Source organism: Protopterus annectens, chromosome 1.part0, assembly GCF_019279795.1.
Source record: "Protopterus annectens isolate FY-2018-M chromosome 1.part0, PAN1.0, whole genome shotgun sequence".
In the NCBI taxonomy this organism is placed as follows: domain Eukaryota; kingdom Metazoa; phylum Chordata; order Ceratodontiformes; family Protopteridae; genus Protopterus; species Protopterus annectens.
Genome location: NC_056725.1, coordinates 1,283,283,910 through 1,283,306,617, shown reverse-complemented (window position 1 = coordinate 1,283,306,617; position 22,708 = coordinate 1,283,283,910). Strand labels below are relative to the sequence as shown.

Genomic DNA, 22,708 nt, shown 5'->3' with positions numbered 1-22,708 from the left:
TAGACTAGTAACAGGAAAGGCAGGAAACATGCGCGAACACAGACTTTTAAATCAGAAGGTTGAAAGAGATGGAAAAGCTTCCCAAACGGCCAATAAACTATAATGTCTGGGCCAGAAACCACTCCTCCTGTGGTAGATAGGTTACCTAGTGCTTACCACTCCCACTGATAAGCTAGAAGGCTTCTCTCCAACACAGAAGGGCTTGGGGGGACTCAAAAGCTTCCCAACAGTCCTGGATGCAGCAAATCTGTACCTGGACTACACTAGTTATAGGAAAGGCAGGGACCAAACGCAAAACCAGGTTTTTAACCAGAAAGTAGAAAGAGATGGAAAAACTGCCCAAACGGCCAATGAACTACAATTTCAGGGCCAAAACCTGCTCTTCCCGTGGTAGATAGGCTACCTAGTGCTTACCACTCCCACTGGTAAGCTAGAAGGCTTTCCTCCAACACAGAAAGGCTTGGGGGGCTCAGAAGCTTACCAACAGTCCTGGATACAGCAAGTCTGTATCTGGTCTTGACTAGTTACAGGTAAGGCAGGAAACAAACTTAGAATGTTTCTTTTTTTTTATTATAGAAAAGCAGCTAAAACAGCAGTAAATACAATTCAAATTGTAGTGCAGGCCAGCACACCTGAGTGTGTAGCAACACTACGGCAAATACAGTTCAGATAAATGCAGTTAAATTAACAAATGACTAAAAAGTGCAGAAGGCAGTAAATTAGAAGGCTACTACCAAGCAGTAATATAAGCAAGAGTAAAGATAACACAGAAGACAGACTACAGAGCACACACAGACAGCACAGAAATAAAAAAAAAAAAATATATATATATATATCTATATATATATATCTATATATATATATATATATGTGTGTGTGTGTGTGTGTTTTTGAGTGAAGGAACAGAGCGGGATTAAGATGCTACAGGGGTTGTCCTTCCCAAATGCTCTCTCTGTACACAGTAGGAGTGCCTGAAATCAGAATATGATTACCGTATTTCATTGCTGTTTAACTGTATTTTTAATACTGCAAGTGCTATTCTTTTGACTATAAGTGATTAATTTGTGCTTCATTGTGAGTTTTTTTGTACTGAGTTCTTAACCTTAAAATTGAGTAGCATAGTCTGAATACAGGTCTGCAGCATCCAGAGCTTCAGCTGCACGGTTTTAAACCCTTTTTGATGTATTCCAGCTGCAATGCAAGTTAACTGCTTTTTTCTGCAAAAAAACAAAACAAAAAAAGTTCTAAGCTTGTTTTCCACCTTTCCTGTTACTAGAGTAGTCCAGATACATATGTGCTGTGTCCAGGACTGTATTGTAAGTTTCTGAGTTCCCCAGACCTTTGTAGGTTAGAAGGAAGCATTCCAGTTTATCAGTGGGAGTGGTAAGCACTAGGTAGCCTATCTACCACAAGAGGAGTGGTTTCTGGCTCTGAAGTTGTAGTTTATTGGCCGTTTGGGCAGTTTTTCTATCCTTTTCAACTTTCTGGTTTAAAAGCCCATGTTTGCGTGGGTTTGCACTTGTTTAAGCGCTGCAGATTCTGTTGTGACATCCTGCCTGGCTAGTAGAGCAACAGAAAGGAGAAAGAGAGACTTTAAGTGTCTCCATTTTGATTTATTTCTGATTATACTGCTCTCTGTACTTGATTTAATTTGTTTTGTTTTTTTTTATTTAACTGCATTTGCTTTAATATTGCTACAAACTCAAGTGTGCTAGCTTGCACTGCATTTAAAGTATATTACCGGTGCCAGAAAGTCTGATGTTCAATTTTTCCCTTAAGATCTTGCTAGATCTCTATTCTCTTGCACTTTAATTAGCTTATTTACCTAGCACTTCATCTGCCTTTTTGTAGAAATTATTGTAGCACACAAGTGTTCTCCCTGGTTAGATCAGACTACAAACTAATCACCATGGAAATCCACATCTCACCCACACCCCCACACCCCCCAAAGGTATCCACCATGAAAAACTTCTCCAAAGCTGACTTTGGACTCCTGAAAACAGAGGTGGCTAACTTCCCAGCACCCATGCCAGTGGAAAATAGATGCATGCCTGCCAAATCGTACACCAATGCACTGTACGAACATGTACATAAATGCATGGAACTGGCCATACCCAACAGAACCAAGACGCTCTCCTCCAAAAAAAAAAGCCAATCTGGTGCTCCCCTGCCATTAATAAACTGTACAACAGAAGGAAGAAACTATTGCAGAAAAAGGTGAAATCCCAAGTTTAGATCCCTCATCAAAACCTCCAAAGGCAGCTCTGAAGGCAGAATTGTGACAGACACTAAAAACAACCACAGAGCCTCTTGTAATTTTATCAAGAATCTATATGGCAGTACCCAGATTTGATCTGAGTTACTGCACAATGGTACCTCCTATACTGAGCGAACAGTTATTGCCAACATACTGGCTGACAGATTCAGTGCCAACTTTACCCCTCTCTCCCGCCAAAGGGCCAATCTCAATACTGGAAGAATGCCAGACACACATCATTACTGCAGCACAGGTTAAGCTGCATTGTCCAAGGCCAAGAATACAGCTTCCATGGGAGCCAATAATATCCCTGGCTGTGTTCTGCATGAATTACAAAGTGAACTGGCACCACATCTGTGCGTCCTGTTCACTCACAGCCTCACCTCAGGCTTTGTCCCTACTGAATGGCGCACTGCTACAGTCATCCCTCTCCATAAAGGAGGAGCGACTACAGACCCTAGAAATTATCGCCCATTTAGCCTTACGAGTCTAATATGTAAGACTATGGAGCACATCATCATGAACCTAATTAACAAGGATACAGCGAATCTCCAAACTCTAGATCCCACACAATTTGGTTTTGTGAAAGGTAGATCATGCCTGTTCAACCTGGTTAACTTCTTTGAGTCAGTCACCAGAGCTGTGTATGAAGGTAAGGCAGTTCATACAGCCTACTTCGATCTGCCCAAGGCCTTTGATACCATTCCTCACTCAGTAATTATTGATAAAGTCACCAAACTAGGCATCAACCCGTATATCATTAGGTGGGTTGCAAATTGGCTTACAGATAGTACCCACAGTGTGAAAGTAGCGGACTCCAAGTCAGACTGCCGACCAGTTTCGAGTGGAGTCCCACAGGGATCGGTCCAGAGTCCTCTCCTGTTTGGCATTTACTTCTCAGAAGTCCAGGCCAGCACAGAGGGACTCTGGCTGACCAAATTTGCAGATGACTGCAAGCTGGGAGCCATTATTAACTTCCCAAGTGATGCAGACATCCTATAGAAAGGCTACACTGAGACCAATGACTGATGTCGAAACCATGGCCTTAAGCTTAATGCCAAACAATGGGTCGTCATCCCCTTTGGGAAAAACTCAGTTCCCACTAATTACCACATCGATGGGAGCCTACTGAACACTGAAGGCATTATAAGAGATCTGGGGACACAGGTTGACAGCAACCTCTCCTTCGACCACAACATTGCCACTGTGGTCAGAAAGTCCTATGTGGCACATCCATTACCAAGGGTTTTGATTCCAGGAAGAAAGAGGTCATCATTTCTCTCTACTCTTCCCTCATTAGACCAATCGTAAAGTATAATGCCCCATTTGACATGTACCTCACTAGACACCTGCAACAGCTGGGGAGGCCACAAAAATACCTCACGAAGCAGATTCTAGGGATTAAATACATGTCCTACATGGACAGACTCAAAAAACTCTAGCTATTCTCTGTTTCATATCATCTACTAAGAGGCGAGCTCTGCTTGACTTACAAAGCCATGTCTGACCCAACTCTGTTAGAAATGCTACATCTAAAGAAATCCCAATCCGTCCATATCACACGCTCCAGAGACTCAACCTCATTACCAAAATCAACAGAACATGTGTAAGGGACAGGTTCATAACCCAGAGATTGCCCATGCTCTGGAATAGACTTCACATACATATCAAGCAGAGGACCTCACTTCATGTGAAATCTTGATGAGTGGATGGGAAATAGAAAGTTCACCCCAGGGATCACTCCAGTGGCTGTACATGATAGAGGCACTGAGAACTAACGTCTGGCAGCACAATGCCAGGGCACTTCTATGGGCTAGATGTGCAAAGGCTCCAGGGCCATTAGCCTAGTACACACCTATGAATCTATGAAGGTAATACTTGCTTGATGTGTCTGGTAGTGTTTTACTATATAGAGGAAGCTGAATGTTTTAGTTTTGTTTATTGATGCACTGAAGTATATGGTGATCAGATTTGAAGTTCTCATCTATTATGACACTAGTAGTTTAGTTTGGTTATGGTTTCTGTTTTTGTGTCATTACTTGTGGTAATATTTGGAGTAAATAGCATAAGTTTGTTTGCATTTAGCAGCAAGTTCGAATATTTTTAGATATGTTTCAATGTCCGTGAAAATTTTTTGAGTGATTTGCTGTAATTTTGTTATGGATGGGGCAGAGCAGATAAGGGGTGAGTAATCGGCATATTGTGAAGAGTGGCAAGTGTTGTAGCAGTATGAAGTTTATTTATGAAAATATTAAATAGAAGGGAGCCGAATACTGACTCTTGGGGAACACAAACAGAGATTGGTTAAAATGGCGAAATGTTTTGCTGCCATTTATTTGCCTGCTGACGATTGCATAAATAACGTTGAAACCAGGAGAGGGAGGGGTAAGTACACCTAGCATAAGTTATTGGTCTCTCTTGTCAGCCACAGCACTGTGTTAGATGTTATCCTTCTTGTCCTAACCTGTGCTGAATCATTTAGTATATATAGGAAGGTGTAATTGAAGTGAGGGGCATTAGTCTTAATGCATTCCAGTTGTAGTGGGACAGTCCTGTTATAAGAGTGTCTTTGTCATATTTAGTTAGATTGCATACTTGTTTGCAGATTATTTGTTTGCGTGAACCCTGTTGTTTGATTTCATAGGTTGTGCGGTGGTCACTTATAGTATCTGGTAGGCAAGCAGATTATTTTTATATTATGTTGTTTGTTGATATCCAGCCCAATGTGGACTGCCTATTAGTGCTTTTGATGATTGTAGTGGTGGAGCTTGCTAGTTGGGTGAAGAGAAATAATGAATAGAGTCCTTGGGGTTGCTGATGTTTATGGATTGCCAGTCTATATTTTGGTCATGTATGATGTAGGTTTCCTGCAGGATGTTGTCAGATATCCAGTGTAGGATATTTTCAGCTGTGGTAATGTTGCCTGGTAGAATGTATACTGCTGAGATGCATATAGTTTTCTTTTGGTTGATTTTGAGGTATGCAATCAGAAGTTTAGCATTATTAAATTTCTCATGTTTAGATGGGTTGGAGTTACTTCTAAGTTGTTTTTATAAATAATAGCAATACCATTGCTCTTTTAAGATTTCCATCCATTCTGAGTATGTTAAAACCTGGGGGAATAATTTGTCAGTTATTTCTTGTTTTAACCAGGTTTCAGTGGCAATTAGAATGTCTGGGGAGTAAAAATCTAGGCAGGTATGGATGTCATGAATTTTGTTGCAGATGCTTCTGAGGTTAATGTTAAAAAGAATGAAGCTGGTTCCATTTCCTGATGGGAAAATTGTGTTGGGAGCATTGGAAAGTAATGGGTTGGCCATGGTGTGTAGCTGATATGTGTGTCCAGGGTTTGCTTGAATATCTCCACTGAGTTTCAGGATGGCGGTGGGGTGAGTACAGATATTGAGCCATTTATCTATATATCTATAGTCTATCTGAAGAACATAGTAAGGAATCATTACTTTGGTTCAAAAATAGGATATATATTGATATGATTATTTCTAGGAAGGTGGTACAGTTTTATTATTCTGAATTTTCAGCAAATGTTTCATGCAAAAGACAAGCAAATTTGTCCATAAAAATGTTGTACATCTTTGCTGTTATATCATCTGAACCTGGGGCTTTATAGTTCTTCAGACCTTTAATAATTTTTGTAATTTCATTCATACCACAAAAACATTTATTTTAGTAATAACTTTATTATTTCTTAAGGAAAGTATTTTAGCGAGAACTTTTAAGTTTGAGGACTGGTATGAGACATTTTTGTCAGAGACTAATTTAGCTTTAATTTTCGTGAAGAAAACCTATTTTAAATCACTTTTATGAAACGATTTTTATCTAAATCTAACTGTTGCATTTAAGGGATAGGAAATGCGAATTACTTTTAAATAACAGTGAGTTTTGTCTGAACATTCACCAGCTCTTCCAGACCCTGCTAGCCATGTTTTAAGCCGTTTCTTTGGCTGAACCATGGAGCAACATATCATTTCCTCAGTTCTTCCTTCCACTGTCCTCAGCAACAAAAAAAAAAATTTCTAGGGAGCCTTTGCATATTAAGGTGGCTTCTCAGACACACATCTTTTATCTTAGATCTCTCTGGTGTAGCTCCTCTGGACCCCACTAAGGAACAGGAGTTAGGCATGTACTCTGTGTCTTTTGGGGAGTTCTTTATGATATGGGAGAACCACTCTTGTTAGTCTTGGAGAAGGGGTTGGATGATGCTTTATCACATAGATGGGCTAAGATACTTGATTCTTGGGCTAGTGTCCCTGCCTTGAGTTGGGCTGTTTTTAGGGAGTCTCCAAGAAATAAGAAAAAGCGTTAAACATGTGGCTTCCCCAGTCTCTCTGAATTTGGGCAACAAAAATTATTAGGTTTTGCTAAGGGCTTTTTTCAAAACACTGACTTCTCGCAGACATGTAAAAGAAAATTCCATTTTTTTTCTGATACATATTCCCAGTCAGAAGAACAGAGATCATACTGGGAGGGGATTTCATCTGTTAGTTCTGCTCAGGCAGTTAATTCTGATTCTGAAGATTGTAATAATTCAGAACCCCTCCCCCAAGAGTCATCTTTTTCTGGAACAATTTCTAACATTAAATAACTGTTTAAGTGGCCACAGGGTGAAACTCCAGTGTCCCGACTAAAATATTATGATTAACATAAACTGGAGTTCTTCAACCTGTAGCTGTGTATCCTGTTTTACCAACCTTAAAAGATGTTTTCTAAACAGCTTGCAGTATGCCACTCCTGCCCCTAAAAAAGTCTGATGGATTATGTAAGGTACCTCAGACACAAATATTTATTTTCTAATTCCAAATCTGAACCTATAGTGATCTCTTTGACAAAATCTTTTATTGTCATTTTGTGAATGCTAATCTTATTCTTTCTGTTGTAGTTAGGAAAGTTTTTCATAGGTTTGAGAAAAAAGTTTATTCTTCTGCTACTTGTATGTTAAAAGGCCAGGCTTGCATGTGAAATATTTGCTGGCTTGATCTGAGATTATATAGCGGTTACCTGCTAATCTTCCCTCTTACAGAGAATAAATCTTCTCTGAATAGTTTAATCACTTCTGTTTCTCAGGGATTCAAGCAGTCTTTAACGTGTTTTTAAGATTGCGCTGATGGTGTGTGAAGATTGGGTGAAGATAGATGAAGGCTGCCAGCCTAGCCAGATAGAATTTTGGAGATAATTCTGTCATCTGTAAATATTAATGTAAACCACAGGCTTGTTGTCTTAAATGGTAAAAATAGTGTTACATGTGGAACTGGAAAAAAATGTAACAACAGTGCACTCTATTAACCAAGTAAAGCATGTTGTGACCCTTTGATCTTAATACGGCTCTGGCTGGTCTAGATGAAGGAATTCTTGCTATTGTTTTAAGGCCAGAGTTAATGGCCAGAATTTGCATGCATAAATATCCATAATGGCTTTGCTTCCTGACCTGGTGTGAGCTTACTAAAGAATATAGCCTGTTAGCCTGGGAAACCCAGGGAAGTGTGAAGAATGATGTAATGTGAACCAGGAATGTGATTTTAAAAACAGAGAGAATCAGAGAGCATTGAGCATTTTTGTCTTGACCATCCAACTCATCAGCACTGTCTTGCTCTATATGTAAGTTTATCTTAGACTTGTGTTTCTCTTAGAAATAGCTAGAAACTAGAAAGATTAGACTGTGTTTTTCAGTGATGTCAGAACAGTACTACTGAATTATTTTAAGTATTTCTCTGTGATCTCTGAACTCTTGTCTAGCCCTGTGTAGTAAAACGTATTGTCTTGTGTTTTGACTATTTATTATTAAATATTTTTAAACCCTTTCAACTTTGGCTGCTTTTGTAGAGATAATTTAAACTCTATAGAGTACTTACATGCCTTTGGTAAAATTGTACAAAGCCACTCCAATAGCTTTAGCCGTGGGCTATAGTACCAATTGGATAATAATATTGCACAGTAATAATTGGACACCCTTTTAAGGGCCTTTGAGTAGCTGATAAATATTAGTAGGTGGTGGCAGCTGGTACTACCGTATAGTCTGGAAAAAAAGGGCACAGCTGGAGAACCTGTGCCAGCCTTCCCCAGGAGTGTCTGTATTGTTGTATAAACTCTTCTCAAAGTGTGTGTGTGTGTGTGTGTGTGTGTGTGTGTGTGTGTGTGTGTGTGTGTGTGTGTGTGTGTGTGTGTGTGTGTGTGTGTGTGTGTGTGTGTGTGTGTGTGTGTGTGTGTGTCAGCTACTTGGGCAGGGTCACAAAGCACTGGTTGGACAGAGTGGGTGCTGGAGGTTTTAGCTTGTCCACTAGGCTGAGAGCTGGACCCTATAGCTGTGCCAGTGGGGAGTCTTATTGGGGATCTGGAGAGCAAGGGAGCGACCAGCTGACCGTGATCTCTGTGTGCTCTTAAGGGAAATTGCACTTTACTGTGTGTATTTGTTATCCTTTCCTCCTATATGAGATGCCCCTCATTGGTGTTAGTGGTGAGGATTGAGGCTCCTTGATTGCTGGGTCAGGGTTACGGGCATCACATGCTGTATCAAGAACAGCTGCTACTGGTTCATTTGGGAGAAGATTTGCATGGTTGACTTCACAAAACACACCCAGTGATGTCAAAGCTGAGATTCTAAACTTTTTCCTTGGCAGAGAGGTATTGTTTGGCATTTCTACTGTTGACATTTAATGATAGAGGGAAGTTAATTCAAGAGGTCGCACATCTTTCTACCTTGCACCAAAATCATAACCATTTACCAATTCTGTTGCTTCATCTCAACCTAAAACAGTCTCACCCTATCAGGGACTGATTTTCTCTCTGCTATCTAATGTACTATACTTTCCATAATCCAATTTTCTTGTACTCTCTCCATGCAAAATGGTCCACCTAACCTGCAAAGGGCTAGTAGCTACTTGTTTAATGCTTACTTACAAAGAGCTTATTTGACAAAAATGTCTTTTTCTGCAAATGTTCAGTTTACCCAACCTCAGTTTACCCAACCTCCAAAAGGGCTAGTAACCTTCTGTTTAAATGTTAACTCACTAAAAGCTTATTACATAATGTATTATATTTCTGTAAATGTTTTAATTCTGTACAAATCTTTGTTATTCTTTTGTAACATAGAATTTGCAACTTGCATTATTTGGAGCTTTTCTCCTCAGGCCTCCACTGAAAATGGGCTCTTTATGGCCCAGCGGACTTCCCCGGTCATCAAATTTAAATAAATAGGTGGCCTAACTTTTCAACCCTCTTTCTTTTAAGTTTGAGTTTCCTTCCTATTCAGAAACCTTTTATAAGGAATAAAAAAATCCGTTTCAGCAAGTTGCAGGCAAACAGACTTTCAAAAAGCAATGCCAAGGAGACTCTAAAAAGGAGGGGAGAGGGGGCTTCTAGAACAGAAGTCATTCAAAAACGTTAGAATGACTATCTGTCCATTCTAGAATCCATCTCCACCCTTTTACTCCTTTGTTGGCTGCCAAAAAAGCAATTACTAGAAAAAAGGAAAATGAAACCAACTTTAACAGAATTATTGACTGTTGTAAAAGAGATAAAAAAATTGGATGTGGGATGTTTAGAAAAGGGAAGGAGCAAACTAGTTAAAAATAAATGGTATCTGTGTGGAACAATGCATACAGAATAATGTTGAAGAAGAGGATGGAGGGAATTTCAAGAAAGGCAGGATTTGAGCAATCTATGTAATGTTAAACTGGATAATTAAGAAAAAAATTATATATGTATCTATATATATCTATATATATATAGATATATATATATATATATATATATATATATATATATGTGTGTGTGTGTGTGTATATATTTATATATATATATATATATATATATATATATATATATGTGTGTGTATATATGTATAGATATACATGTATGTATATGTATAACGCATGAAAAGAAAACATTCTTTGAACTGGTTTGTTTTCTCTTTTATAAACTGAATGTGTATTCACATCAATATATAATATGTGTAATGTTTATAAGGGTATTGAAGATTTCAGACTTTTGTTTTAAGATTTTCTGACTCTGGCTAACATTTCCAGTTCTCTGTATTACCCTTTAAATTATCTACAACACCAACGTCATTTAAAAAGTGTCTCACACCTGTAATAGCTCCTTGCAGGTGTCAGGGTATTCATGTTTGCATATATAGATATTTGTGTGATATTTGCAGAGTCTTTTTCAAAATGTCAGGAATCTCAGATCTGGGTAAAAGGTGATCTCCACAGTCTGGGATTCCAAGTGAACATTCAGAATTCATCTTTCATTCCTTTTCACAAGATAGTATTTCTGGGATGGGATGCCTTTTTACTCAGGACAAAGTGGATCTCTACCCTGAACAGTTCTTGGTCATTTCCAATCAGTCCCTGACTTCAGTCAGGGACCACCTCAGGATTCTAAGCTTCATGGAATCTATAATTCTGGTGATTCTTCTGGCCAGATTATACATGGAAAACAGTTGGTGCCTCATATCAGCCTGATCCCAATACCAGTGGTCCCAATCTTTTAAGATTCCTGTGGTAAGTTTTGTAAAAAGTGAATCACAGTGATGGAAGGGCCAAACATCTCTCAATCCTGGTGTTCCCTTCTCCCTTCCACCTCCCACTCAGTATCCACATATTCCTCAGATTTTTGTCGGGGAGCAGTTTTCTCTGTGATAAAAATTCATAGTCTGTGAAACAAACAGGACAGACCAAAACATACACATCAAAGAGAGGATGGCAGTAATAACTGTTCTCAAGTCACTAAATCATCTTTGCACTTTAGGGCTTCTACACACTTTTACAGACATTACAGTGATGTGGTACATAAACAGAGGGGATCCAGATCCTACCCCCATGCAGATTTACCCTGCAACCTGGAATATGCCAACACCACTCATTCTAATCCTCCAGGCTTCTTACACTCCATTAGAGCCAAACATTGCAGTCAAGCTGAGCAAGGACCAGGTTAGACCCTAGTAAATGGAACTGATCCATTAGTGAGGAACTCCTCAAATAGATCTGTCTGCCTCCATTCACAACAGACAGCTAAAGAGATTCTGCTCCAGGATTCCTTGCAAACAGGCCTGAAAGGCCGATTCCTGTGGACAAAAATATTCCTGTATACCTTTCCAGTAATTTCTAGTGTCATTCTAAAGATTCAGAAGGACCCCTCAAAGGTAATTGTGGTGAATCCCCTTTTGACTCAAGCAACAGTGATTCTGCCTTCTTTTGAAAATAGCCAAGGGCAATTACCACAAGTTTCCTTACAGATTATACTTGCACAAGACGGGGTTGTTTGATAACCAAGCTAAAATCACAGTTGACTGCCTGAATGATGACATGTTAATACATTTGAGTTACCTATTTTCTGAGGACATGCAGCAAGTATTAAAGGAGGCAAAGAAAACTTCCGCTAAAAAAATCACAGTTGGATAAGTGGAAAAAATTTTCTAGTTGATGCCATAGTAAGAGTCAGGAACCTTTTAAGACCAATTTCCTTCTGGTCCTAGAATATTTTTGTGAATTACAACCCTCTGACATTTCTTACCCTTCTGCAGTGTCATCTTTAAGCCATTTCTGCCTGTCTTTCCATAGATCCCCCCCTTTCAAAACGGTCTCAAGTTTAGCAGTTTCTGAGAAGTGGTTTTGCATATTCATCCACCTTGAAAGTAGGTGGCTCCTCCTTGGGATGTTAATTTTGTTATGGAAAAACTAACACTTTTTCTGTTTGAACCAGCTTATCAGACTCAATAGAGGTTCTTAACTTAGGAAAGAATGTTACTTATTGCTGTGACATTTGCAGGAAGAGCATCTTAGCTACAGGCTGTTATGGTGATTCAGCTTGATCTAATTTTTTTGTAAAGTTAGGACATCTTTGAGAAGAGATCCTTCATTTATACATAAAGTGTTTTCAGAATTTACATCGAGTTAAACTATTCATTCCCCTGTCTCTTTTCCAAAACCTAAAAACAAAGTCGAAAGAATACTGCGTACTGTGGATGTTAACACACAGCTCAGAAACTATTTTGACAGAACTAAAACCTTAAGGAATTCTGAAAAACTATTTTATTTCCTGTGAAGGTAAGAAAAAGTGACAACCAGTATCAAAACTGAAAATTTCCAAGTTGTTGTCTCATGCTTATTAATTTTGTCTTGGGAGATGCTCGGCTTGTGATAGCATTGATACTAGCAACTCTTTTATACATCCTATCACTAAGATTTGCCATAATTGTTCATGTCGAGCTAATTGCAATACACCCCACATAGCATATTTGGCCACCTGTTCAGGATGTCCTGCCTACTATGTGGGTAAAACTGATCAGCCTTTTTAAGAACAGAGTTCTGAGACATCTTCATGACATCCGTCAACAAGATACCAAAAACTGTTTAGCAAACCACATCATACAGTTTCCTTCCCATAGGTTTTATTTTAAAGTGATACAAAATACCTATGTAGGGATAAGGCAGGGGGATATCACAAATGCAAAAGAAAGAAATGAGGTAAATTGCATTATTAATCTACAAGCAGATAAATCACCAGGACTTAATGCAGTTGTTTCACTAAGACCCATACTTAAACACAGGAGACCTATCATTGGTTAAAATGGAAGGTGCGTGTGTATCTTTCAGACCTCACTGGTTACAACTAGTTTGTTTAGCAAAGAGGGAGATGGCTTCAATTGGTTGCCCTGATTGGTCTAAGGTTCTTTTTAATGAACATTCCCCTATTCACTGAATATGATCTGAAGAAGGTTATTACCGAAAGCGCTTAATGTTGAAGAATAACAGGGGATTTTATTTCCACTTTGTTTCATGTTTTTACATTTTGTGTTACGTCTTTGATTTTTTAATAAAGGATTCAAGGTTTCGGCTATGTGGTGGTGCTGTGGTTTTCTACGAAAATAGATCTAAATTTTTGGTTACCGATTTAGTTAAACCCACTTTGCAAGAAGGTGATGTAAGGAATATAACTGAAACCTTAGAGAGTAGATGGATTTCCAAAAATGAAAAAAACAAAAAACAAACTGTAGAAATCACAAAAAAAGTCAGAGTGCAAGCAAAATTCTTATTTAATGAAATACAGTGAAGCGCTTTTCGTTTGTAAAATAAACTTCATCAGACTAAAACAGTGTTAAACCACAGTTGAACTTCTTAAATAGCATTGTATAAGCCTGCCCTACACTAGAAAGGAAATGATGTCATAACAAAATTTTTATTTTTTTTTTAAATATATAAGCACATATATATAAAACACAAATAAAATATATTAACTAAATTATTTCATTAATAAATAATCTAAAGACATCCTAGTTGATTATTATTAATTAAAATATTTCTTTGTAGAAAAATATATATATATATAAATAGATATATAAATAAATATAGTTATTAAATCACTACCCCAACACAGGTCAGCAGTAATTAAAACCAGCTTACAGATAATCTCACCTAAGTAATTATTTTAGCCTGAGTATATATTGATTGAGCAGTAGTCATTCAAACCCAGCCATACATAAGAATGTAGTTTTAGTTGCCAGATTAATTCTGCTCTTTCTAAATGTAGCATCCATGCCCCCCCCCCCCCCAAGTTGCTCATGGACCTGCTGGACACCATAAAATTCAAATGTATGTTCACCATACTCCTGTATGTGTTTAGCAAGTGCATTTGTTAAATTCATCTTTCTAATGGCATATAGGTGCTCACATACTCTTTCTTTTAGGGTTCTAGTAGTCCTCCCTATACAGTAAGCTGGACAGTGCTTACACATTGCCCCATATACCAGTCTTTTCAAATTGCAATTTAGTTTATCATATGTATTATATTTCTGACCATTAATTTGAACATATTTACCCTCATACTTGCATAAATTACACGTGTTCATGCCTTTTAGTTGGTGTTTTTTATTTGACACCTTTCAAGAAGAGTTTTTAAATTCTTGCCTCTCCTGGCTATCATTTTTACACCATCCTTAAATTTATTAATGACAGGTGCTTCAACTTCGATTAAATGCCAATTGTTTAAAATTATTGTTTTTATCTCATAAAAATGAATGCTAAATGTTGTAATGAAGGTCGCATTATAATCTGTATGATTATCTTCCTTTTATATATATACCTGGTTCACCTGTTGATTTAGGATTGGTGAAAAATGTCCATTATTCCTTTTATGGCTAACCTCAGTGTACACTTCATGTAATAAACTAACAGGATAACCCCTACTTATAAACATCTCTGTGAGATGCCTGCACTCAAAAATAAAATCTGCTTCCAAGCTAACCATTTTAGCAGCACGGACAAATTGTCCTTTTACTACTGCTTTCTTATTCAACAAAGGATGGGAGCTTGTGAAATGCAGGAAAGAGTTAGAAATAGTTGGATTCCTGTGTATTTTTGCAATACATCTGTGGTTAATTCTATCCTTACTAAGGTTAACATCCAGATAGTTTATTTCTTGCTCATCTATGGCATGTGTGAATTTTAAATACTGTGTCGTGTTATTAATATATCCTAAAAATTGTTCCACAAATTGTTGGTCACCTTTCTATAGGATAACTATATTGTCCAGGTAACGGAGATACAACGTAATGTTATCAGCATAATTGCCTCTCAGGACATATTTCTTTTCCCATCCTACCATAACTAAATTGGCGAAAATGGTCCCACAAGGTGACCAGGGTACAGGGTTAAATGAGAAAATTCCATTAAAACCCATTCCTTTTTTTCTGTTTTTTTTTCCTTTTAGTTTTATATATATTTTTGTATGTTACGTTTATTATATATTTTTTAATTTTTTTGTATTTTATATATATGATTGTACTGTGTTTATGGTTTGTGATGTTGATGGTTTGCTGTGATTTATTCATGGTTTGAATGCATTGCCCTTTTTGCATTTTGCTAGGCTAACATGAGTCAGTTAATCATATACGAGGTGATTGAGTTTAATTATCAACGTAATGGTCTGAAGAAGCAGTTGGGAAATGGCTTAACCCTCGTCCATTTTGTTTTGCATTTTTATTATCTATTAAAGTTTTTTATCTTATGATCTCTCTGACCCTGCTTTATTCACTGTATCTATGTGTTTAGTGTTGTTCCTTTTTTCAAACAACGGAATATTCATCTTGGCTGGCATTTTTATTATTTGGACTTTGTAAGCATTGTTTAAAATTGAAATGAGTCTGTAAAATAGAAGTAAAGAACGTATAATCATTTTTTTAAACAAGAAACATCTTTATTAAGTTATCACATATGACATAGGCAATCTTACATTAATATGAAATTAAACCATAAAACACAGTTTCAGTCGCAAACATTATACATTACAAACCATACTGACACAACTGTAGCTGCAAACATTATACGTCACTTATAATATATCCAGTCATTGTCAATCAAACATTACATAACTCATTCAAATCCTGCTTTATTTTAAACTTCGTTTCTCGTCTGTGTGTATTAATCCCACAATTCCAATTTTTTCTTATTTAATTTGCTCCTAAATGATCCCAATTCCAGTTGTTTTATCTTTGCTACTTCTAGTAAAGTTGGTTTAGACTTTGATTTCCATTTTCTAGTAATTGCTTTTTTTGGCAGCTATCATAATTAATCTCAGCAAGGCCTTACTATGTCTATGCGATTCTGACACTGTATCATAGCTCAAAAAACTCATTTCCTTAGTTACACGAATTTGCTCACCCAGTAACTCCAGAGCAGTCAGCAGGGAATATTTAAAGTTTGCCAGCTCATTACACTCCCAGAAAATATATTCCCATTTCCATTTTTTCTGCGTCACACCTCCAGCATTTGCTGTCTACCTGAGGAAAAATTCTTTGGAATTTACTTGGGATTTAAAAATACATATGTAAACACTTCCAAGCAAACATCCTAAATCTTCTAGACTTTGTTGCATGTTTGGGAGGCATACATATATCCCCCCATTGTTTCTTTGTGAATTGCTTATCCAGTCTCTCTTCCCAATCCTTTCTAACCTCCTCTGATTGATTCTTATCGTTATCATGCAATATTTTATGTGCTGTACTAATTATTCCTTTCTTAATGGCAACTTCTAATCTAGATTCTACTAAAACTCTACCAGTGCTGATCTTTCGCTTAGGCCCCCTATTTCTTTCTCTTTGCCTATACTCTGATCTCAAATCTTGTTAGGGAAGGCAGTCTCTAACCTGCAGTCCAAGTAAGTTCTTGGCGTCTTCTCATTATATTAATTTTCTGTCACTAGTTATTTGCTCCCAACAACTTGGTTCCTTTGCTAGTTTTCTCAAATAAATTCCAACCCCCTCTTGCCTATTGTCTGTATCCCTAATTGCACTCATCCCTATTGGCAGAATCTCCTTTCTCCATTCTTGTGTTGGCTTAGTTCTTAGAATACTTTCTACTACTTTTTGAATATAATACTCTATATGGTTATTGTTATTCTCCTTAAAGGTCAGCTTCCAAAATCACAGTGTCTCCTCCTTTCTTGAGCCCCCCCCCCATTTCATCATCATCACTTTCCACTTTGAATTATACTTTTCTGCTTGTGCTATGTATAGAAGCCTTATCTGTCTTGCTCTAAAATACCCCTTCAAATCGGGTAATCTCAATCCACCTTGTTCTGTTGGAAGAATAATCTTATCCCACTTGACTGTTGCCATCTTCCCCTCCAAGATAAAATCCTTCAGCTCTTTATTAAGTGCTATCTACAGCTTCTCTCTGGTTCATAAAAAATATACCTGACCTGTGTATAAGACTAAAGGAACTAAAAACATTTTAACTGCTTGTGTCTTAGTATCGATACCCAGGTCTATGTCAGATGGATGAAAACCCAGATCACCAACGACTACATCGCCGACAACATGCATCCCCGACAACGGTAAGTCAATGTATTACGGAACGGAATACATTCCTGTTCCCATAATACGTTCAAAAAACACATTAAAACATGTCTAGCAGGGAGGCAAGCACCCCTGCACCCCCCACACCCCCTACTTAAATATACCAATGCCGAGATCGCACTACAGTGAGGGAATGGGAATAACTCCCATTCTGCACTACTCACCATTGTCAGGGATGCATGTTGTCGGCAATGTCGTCTCGGCGATGTGGTCATCGGTGAGCTGGGTTTTCATCCATCTGACATAGACCCCGATATCCATATAACTGAGCTTCCATTTTCTCAGTTTTTGTATTATCTTTTTAGTCTCTTCCCATGTCTCCTTAGCAGCCACACAAGAATAATTTTTAATCCATACTCCTAAACATTTCATTTTATAATGTCCCCATAAATATGGGTATTGCTGAACCAATGTGTGTGTGGGTACATACTTTACCACTATCGTCTCTGTTTTAGTTTCATTAATTTTGTATCCCAAAAAGATTTGAACCTGTCTCAATATGTTCTCCAAAACTGTAATGTGAATTCTAGTTTTGTCAGGTGTAAATATTATCATTTACAGATAGAGCAAGCGTTTCTGGACTACTATTCTAATTATATCCTTGAATTTCTAAGTCCCTTATTTTATCTGCCAATGGTTCTAAATATAATGCAAATAACAAAGGGGAGAGAGGGCACCCCTGCTTGATTCCTCTGCTCAAGCAGAAGTTATCAGAGAAGACCCCACCCACTTTAATTTTCGCCTCCAATCCCTCATATGTCCTCCTAATCAACCTTATAATTTTATCAGGAAATGCAAATGCTTCCATTGCTTTGCTCAAAAAGTCCCAACTTACTCTGTCAGATGCTTTGTCTGTATCAATACCCAACAACAACAGTGGTATTTTCTTACATTGTGCTTCCCTGTGGATCATTAATGTTCTGTTAATGTTGTCACATCTTTGCCTCCCCTCCACAAAACCACAGTGATCCATATCCATCAATTTTGGCATTGTTTTTGCCATTCTTTTAGCCATTATAGACATAAACACTTTATAATCATGGTTTAGTATTGAAATGAACCAACATGAAGCTAGATCTGATGGATCTTTACCCTCTTTAGGTATTACACTGCTTTCTTCCACGGTGTTGATACTTCTTCACTTAAATTACTATTAAACAAAACGTTCCAGATCTTTAGCAGTTTTTTCCCCCTCCTAGCTTCCAAACCTCCATAGGAAGTGAATCTATTCCTGGGGACTTTCCTGTAGATTGGTTGTACATCACCATTTTTATCTCATCTCCTTCTGTCCTAACTGCTAGTAACTGAGCCTCCACCACATCTAGCCTTGGCATATTTAATTTGTCCATAAACCTTTCCATTTGCGCCTTTTCTTGATTTCCATATTTCTCTGCTTTATACAGACTTTCATAGAATTTCCAAAATATTTCTAATACTCTACAGGATCCCTTGTTATCATCCTTATTATAGGCTCCCTAGCTTAGTGACAGCCCTTTCTTCTACTTTCTGTTGCCCGAGTCATTGTGCTAAAAGTTTTGTGCTCCAGAGTTATTATCAAAAAGTTGCTTAACAGCAATCTTTCTAAGCTCATGCATATTATCGAGGTAATCCCTTATTTTCAGTTTAGCTTTCTGCATTTGCTCCCCTTCTTGTTCTGTGAGGTTCCCCCTATTTTGTAATACTTTTAACATTTGTCAGTCCCTCTAAATAATTCTTGTTACATCTTAACCATATCTCACTTTCTTTTATTTCCACCTTATTTTTAAACGCCACTTTAATTTTATCCCACTCCCTAGCTATGTTTTCTGAAGAAATTATTATCTTCTCTAATAGCTCCTGTGTAATCTCCACTACCCATTCCTTAAATTCCTCTTTTCAACAGATAGGTGGGAAGGTGCCAGTGTCTCATTTTTATTTTATTACCCTGTGTTTTTATTTTAGTTGTTATTGCTGCATGATCTGAAATAATTATCGGGTGGGTATCAAGACGTTCACTTAAATGCACACGTTCCTTTTAAATGTAAATTCTTTTTAGCCAAGCCCAGTTTTTGTACCTTGGGGAGTAATATGTAAATTCGCTCCAAACTCTTAGTACTGAATTCACATCTTCCGTGCCAAACATTTTCATAAGTCAGATCAGATAACCCATACTTTTAGCTGGACAGAAGATAACAACATGGATCTACTGTTATGGTAAGTACATAACTTACATTTTAATTAGTATTTTAATTAAAATGACACATTTTTTTTTTGTTTGTTTAATCCAGGTATGGGAAGTAGAATCTACAGACTCTGGTTCTCAACGAGAGCAACAGTTACCTCCCTTGCCACCAGGATGGGAAGAGAAAGTTGATAACCTGGGACGCACATATTATGTCAACCACAATAACCGAACAACGCAGTGGTATCGACCTACTGTAGTGTAAGTGTCGTGCCTTGAAATTCATTGTCACATACAGTAGTTTCTCTTGGATCACATGAACTCTGTACTAGCTAGCCTTGGAGTAACTAGGCCAGTGAAGTGATTCATGGGTGTAGCTGCTTGCTTATGATCACTGCTGGACCAACTTGGCTTACAAGATGGTTTCAAGAATTTATAGAGTTAGGTGAAAAGCACTCGGGAACTGATTAAATTAAAAAGAAAATCTTAGGATCTTTTGAAAAAATGTGCAAGTAGGCAGAAATTCTCAAGAAAATGTCAGTTCAAGAAAAACACTGGAAGCAGATTGTTTTGATTTTAATTTAAGTGCTAGCACATAGACCAATATTGTTATGCATAAAATAAAATATAATATTTATCACTGAATACCAGTAGATGCAGTGAAAATAGCATAATCCATTCATTATGATGGCACACAGTAAGACATTCGTAGTATAAAACAGAAAGCCGTGTCTTTCGGCTTCTCCCATTAGGGGTCACCACAACAGATCACCAGTCCACAGATTGATTGGCAGTGGAGTTTTTACGGTGTCAAGTTTCCAGCCTGGCACCCAACCTTCACAGAAGGCGCACACTCACAAACTCGCACTCGCACCTATCTGCATGTCTTTAAACCGCACTTGACCACAGGGAGAACATACAGACTCTGCACAGAAGGCGTTCCAGCTGAGAATTAAACCAGAGAACCTCTTGCTGTAAGGCAACAATGCTAACCATTGCACCATTGTGGCCGATCTGTAGTATAAAACAGAAACTGTTGGCCAACCTGTAGTATAAAACAGAAACTATTGTTTATAACTGTATAACTAGTGTAGCTAGTAAAAATAGAACTGGCATAGAATCGTTTCTGTGGAACTAGTGGTGTTTCAGTATTTATATAATGCTTTTAAGTCCACTGTTTGTTTATGTGAGATAGTGACGTCTGCATTTTGGGCATTCTAAGGACAAACTTTCCTTATAGCGGAGTCAATATGTTACATAATGCTGTTTGAATTAAAGTAATTGCATTGAGCCACTTTGAAGAGGAGTGCTTTGCATGGGATGTTAAACTTTTTTTTTTTTTTTATAATTGATACTAGCACCTGTCACAGTTTTGGGCCTAAGATGAAGAAGTTGTGATTGCTGCATTGTGGTATTTTATAGGCAGTTTTTAAAAAAATGGTACATTTTGGGTGTGCATTGTTAGGTTGTAGTTAGAAATGCTTTGTGTTGATTTGACTGTGAGAGGTCTACATATTTTATTGTTGAACTATGTTTTTTTATTTGAGGCTGAAGGAACTGTGCAGTAAAACTGAGACTGCAGAATACTTTTATCAAATGCAGTCCTTGAAATTGTGACATTCTCCCTTCTCAGAAGTGCAAGATATTTATTTTGACTCATGTTTTTCAGTCTGTAGCTGGAAGCTTAACTTTGACCAAGCTAAATGCATAGATATTTAATGGAAGGGGATGTATCCACTGGCTAATTGTTATACTCCAGATATGCTAGAAGGGAGGATTGGGAAAAATCTTTGGTCCTAAAAGCATTGCTATAGCTTTTGAGGTGTAATTTCATTATCTGTTAGCTGTTTAGTGAATATAAAAGTAATATTTTGTTTGTTTTGTATATGTGAATGTGAGGAGTTGGACCTGTCGAAGATCATGTCATCCTCATGTAAGATTGAGGGAGTTGGAGCAGGTCAGGCAGTAATTCATTAATGAAAACAATGAAAAAATAAACAAACAGGGGCAAGCACAGAGCTTTGCAGAACTCTTTTGTTTAATAGGGATGGATTTGAGACTGAAGACCCAAACAGAATTTTGTGCCTGAGAGGTAGGTCATAAGATAGCTCTTAGGTTGTTTAACAGTATTCTGATATTTCTTAACCTCCTCTGATACAGCGCAAACTGCTCTGAGTTTACCAAAGTTCTCCTGAGTTTTCCAGAATATTTCTAAGTTTTGCAAAGTTTTTCTGTGTTTGTAGAAGCTCTCGTATGTTTGCACATATTTTTCTATATTTTTGAATATTTTTCAGGGTTTGTGAACTTACTTCCAAAGATCCTTGATACTGCAGGAGTCCTGATTTTGTTGTAAAGCATTTATTACTGCACTTGTGCTCAAAACCAGTTAATTTTACATTAAGATTTTTTTGCACTGTGGTGGGAGCAGAGGGCGGATTCATCCCATGCAAGTTGAGCAATGCTGGAGGAAGGCTTATTGTGTGTTTATCTGATTGGTCTGAAGGCTTAATTGTGTAAACGTCTATCATCCTGCTGGTATAAAAACCTCGTGTTTGCACATTGAACAAACTGGGTTACCTATGCCTTGTACATAAAAAAACCTCTCTTGTTTAAAATCCTCTGTAGGAAATGCTCTTCTTGGTCTCCCACTGTTCACAACTGATAGGAGGGAAGCACCACTGTAGATGATTTAATAGTATACGACTAAACACTCTCACTTAGACCTTTTAAGTGACTCTCCTCTCCTTCCCATCTACCAAGGATTTTGTATAATGGATAGGCACTTTCCTGCCATCTCTGTTTCTAGCCTGGTGGATATGGGCATCCTGGGCAGTGTAGTAACTACCTCGTGTTCACTGACAGCCATTTAATTTTTAGAACAGGCAAACATAGTGTGTGAGAAATGTAGATACACAGTATCATTGGAGACAAAGCTCTCACATGCACACACGAAAAATGCAAACCAGGTTGTTAGCGGTATACCAAAAACACTAACCACCAACACTAAGGAACAAACACACTCTCACATATGAGGAGGTGCTCACTTGTAATCTACCCAAACCTCCAAGACCTCCTAAAAGCATCCCTCAGAGGCCCTGTGCGTACTGAAAAAAGACAGCACCTCACATAACACATTATTTATTTATTTATTTTAACATCCAACAGGGTAACAGAGTGAGTTCAAATCAACCAGACCAGGAAGTCAGGAATACGAAAATAAGTTGCTTAAACACCAAATCTGTAGAAAAGCAGTCGAATTTATTAAGCGCTTTCGTCTCAGTAGAATACTGAGACATCATCAGAATGATGACCCATCATTCATTTCTCTTTAAATACCCCTAATAATTAATTAATTAAACAATTGAACATAAAAAAAATTGTTAAAAACACATTTCATTATTTTATAACACTTGTACATCCT

At 37.6% G+C, this 22,708-nt stretch overlaps 1 protein-coding gene across 6 annotated transcripts in view; it reads left to right on the top strand.

Annotated features, from left to right (window-relative positions):
- NEDD4L (NEDD4 like E3 ubiquitin protein ligase) overlaps window positions 1–22,708 on the top strand; it is a 3,335,946-nt gene that overhangs the window by 2,353,940 nt on the left and 959,298 nt on the right. For all 6 annotated transcript variants that reach the window (XM_044066167.1, XM_044066169.1, XM_044066164.1 and 3 more), the window contains one exon: window positions 19,394–19,548. In XM_044066167.1, the coding sequence (XP_043922102.1) occupies window positions 19,394–19,548 (155 nt within the window). The remainder of the gene's footprint in view (window positions 1–19,393; window positions 19,549–22,708) is intronic.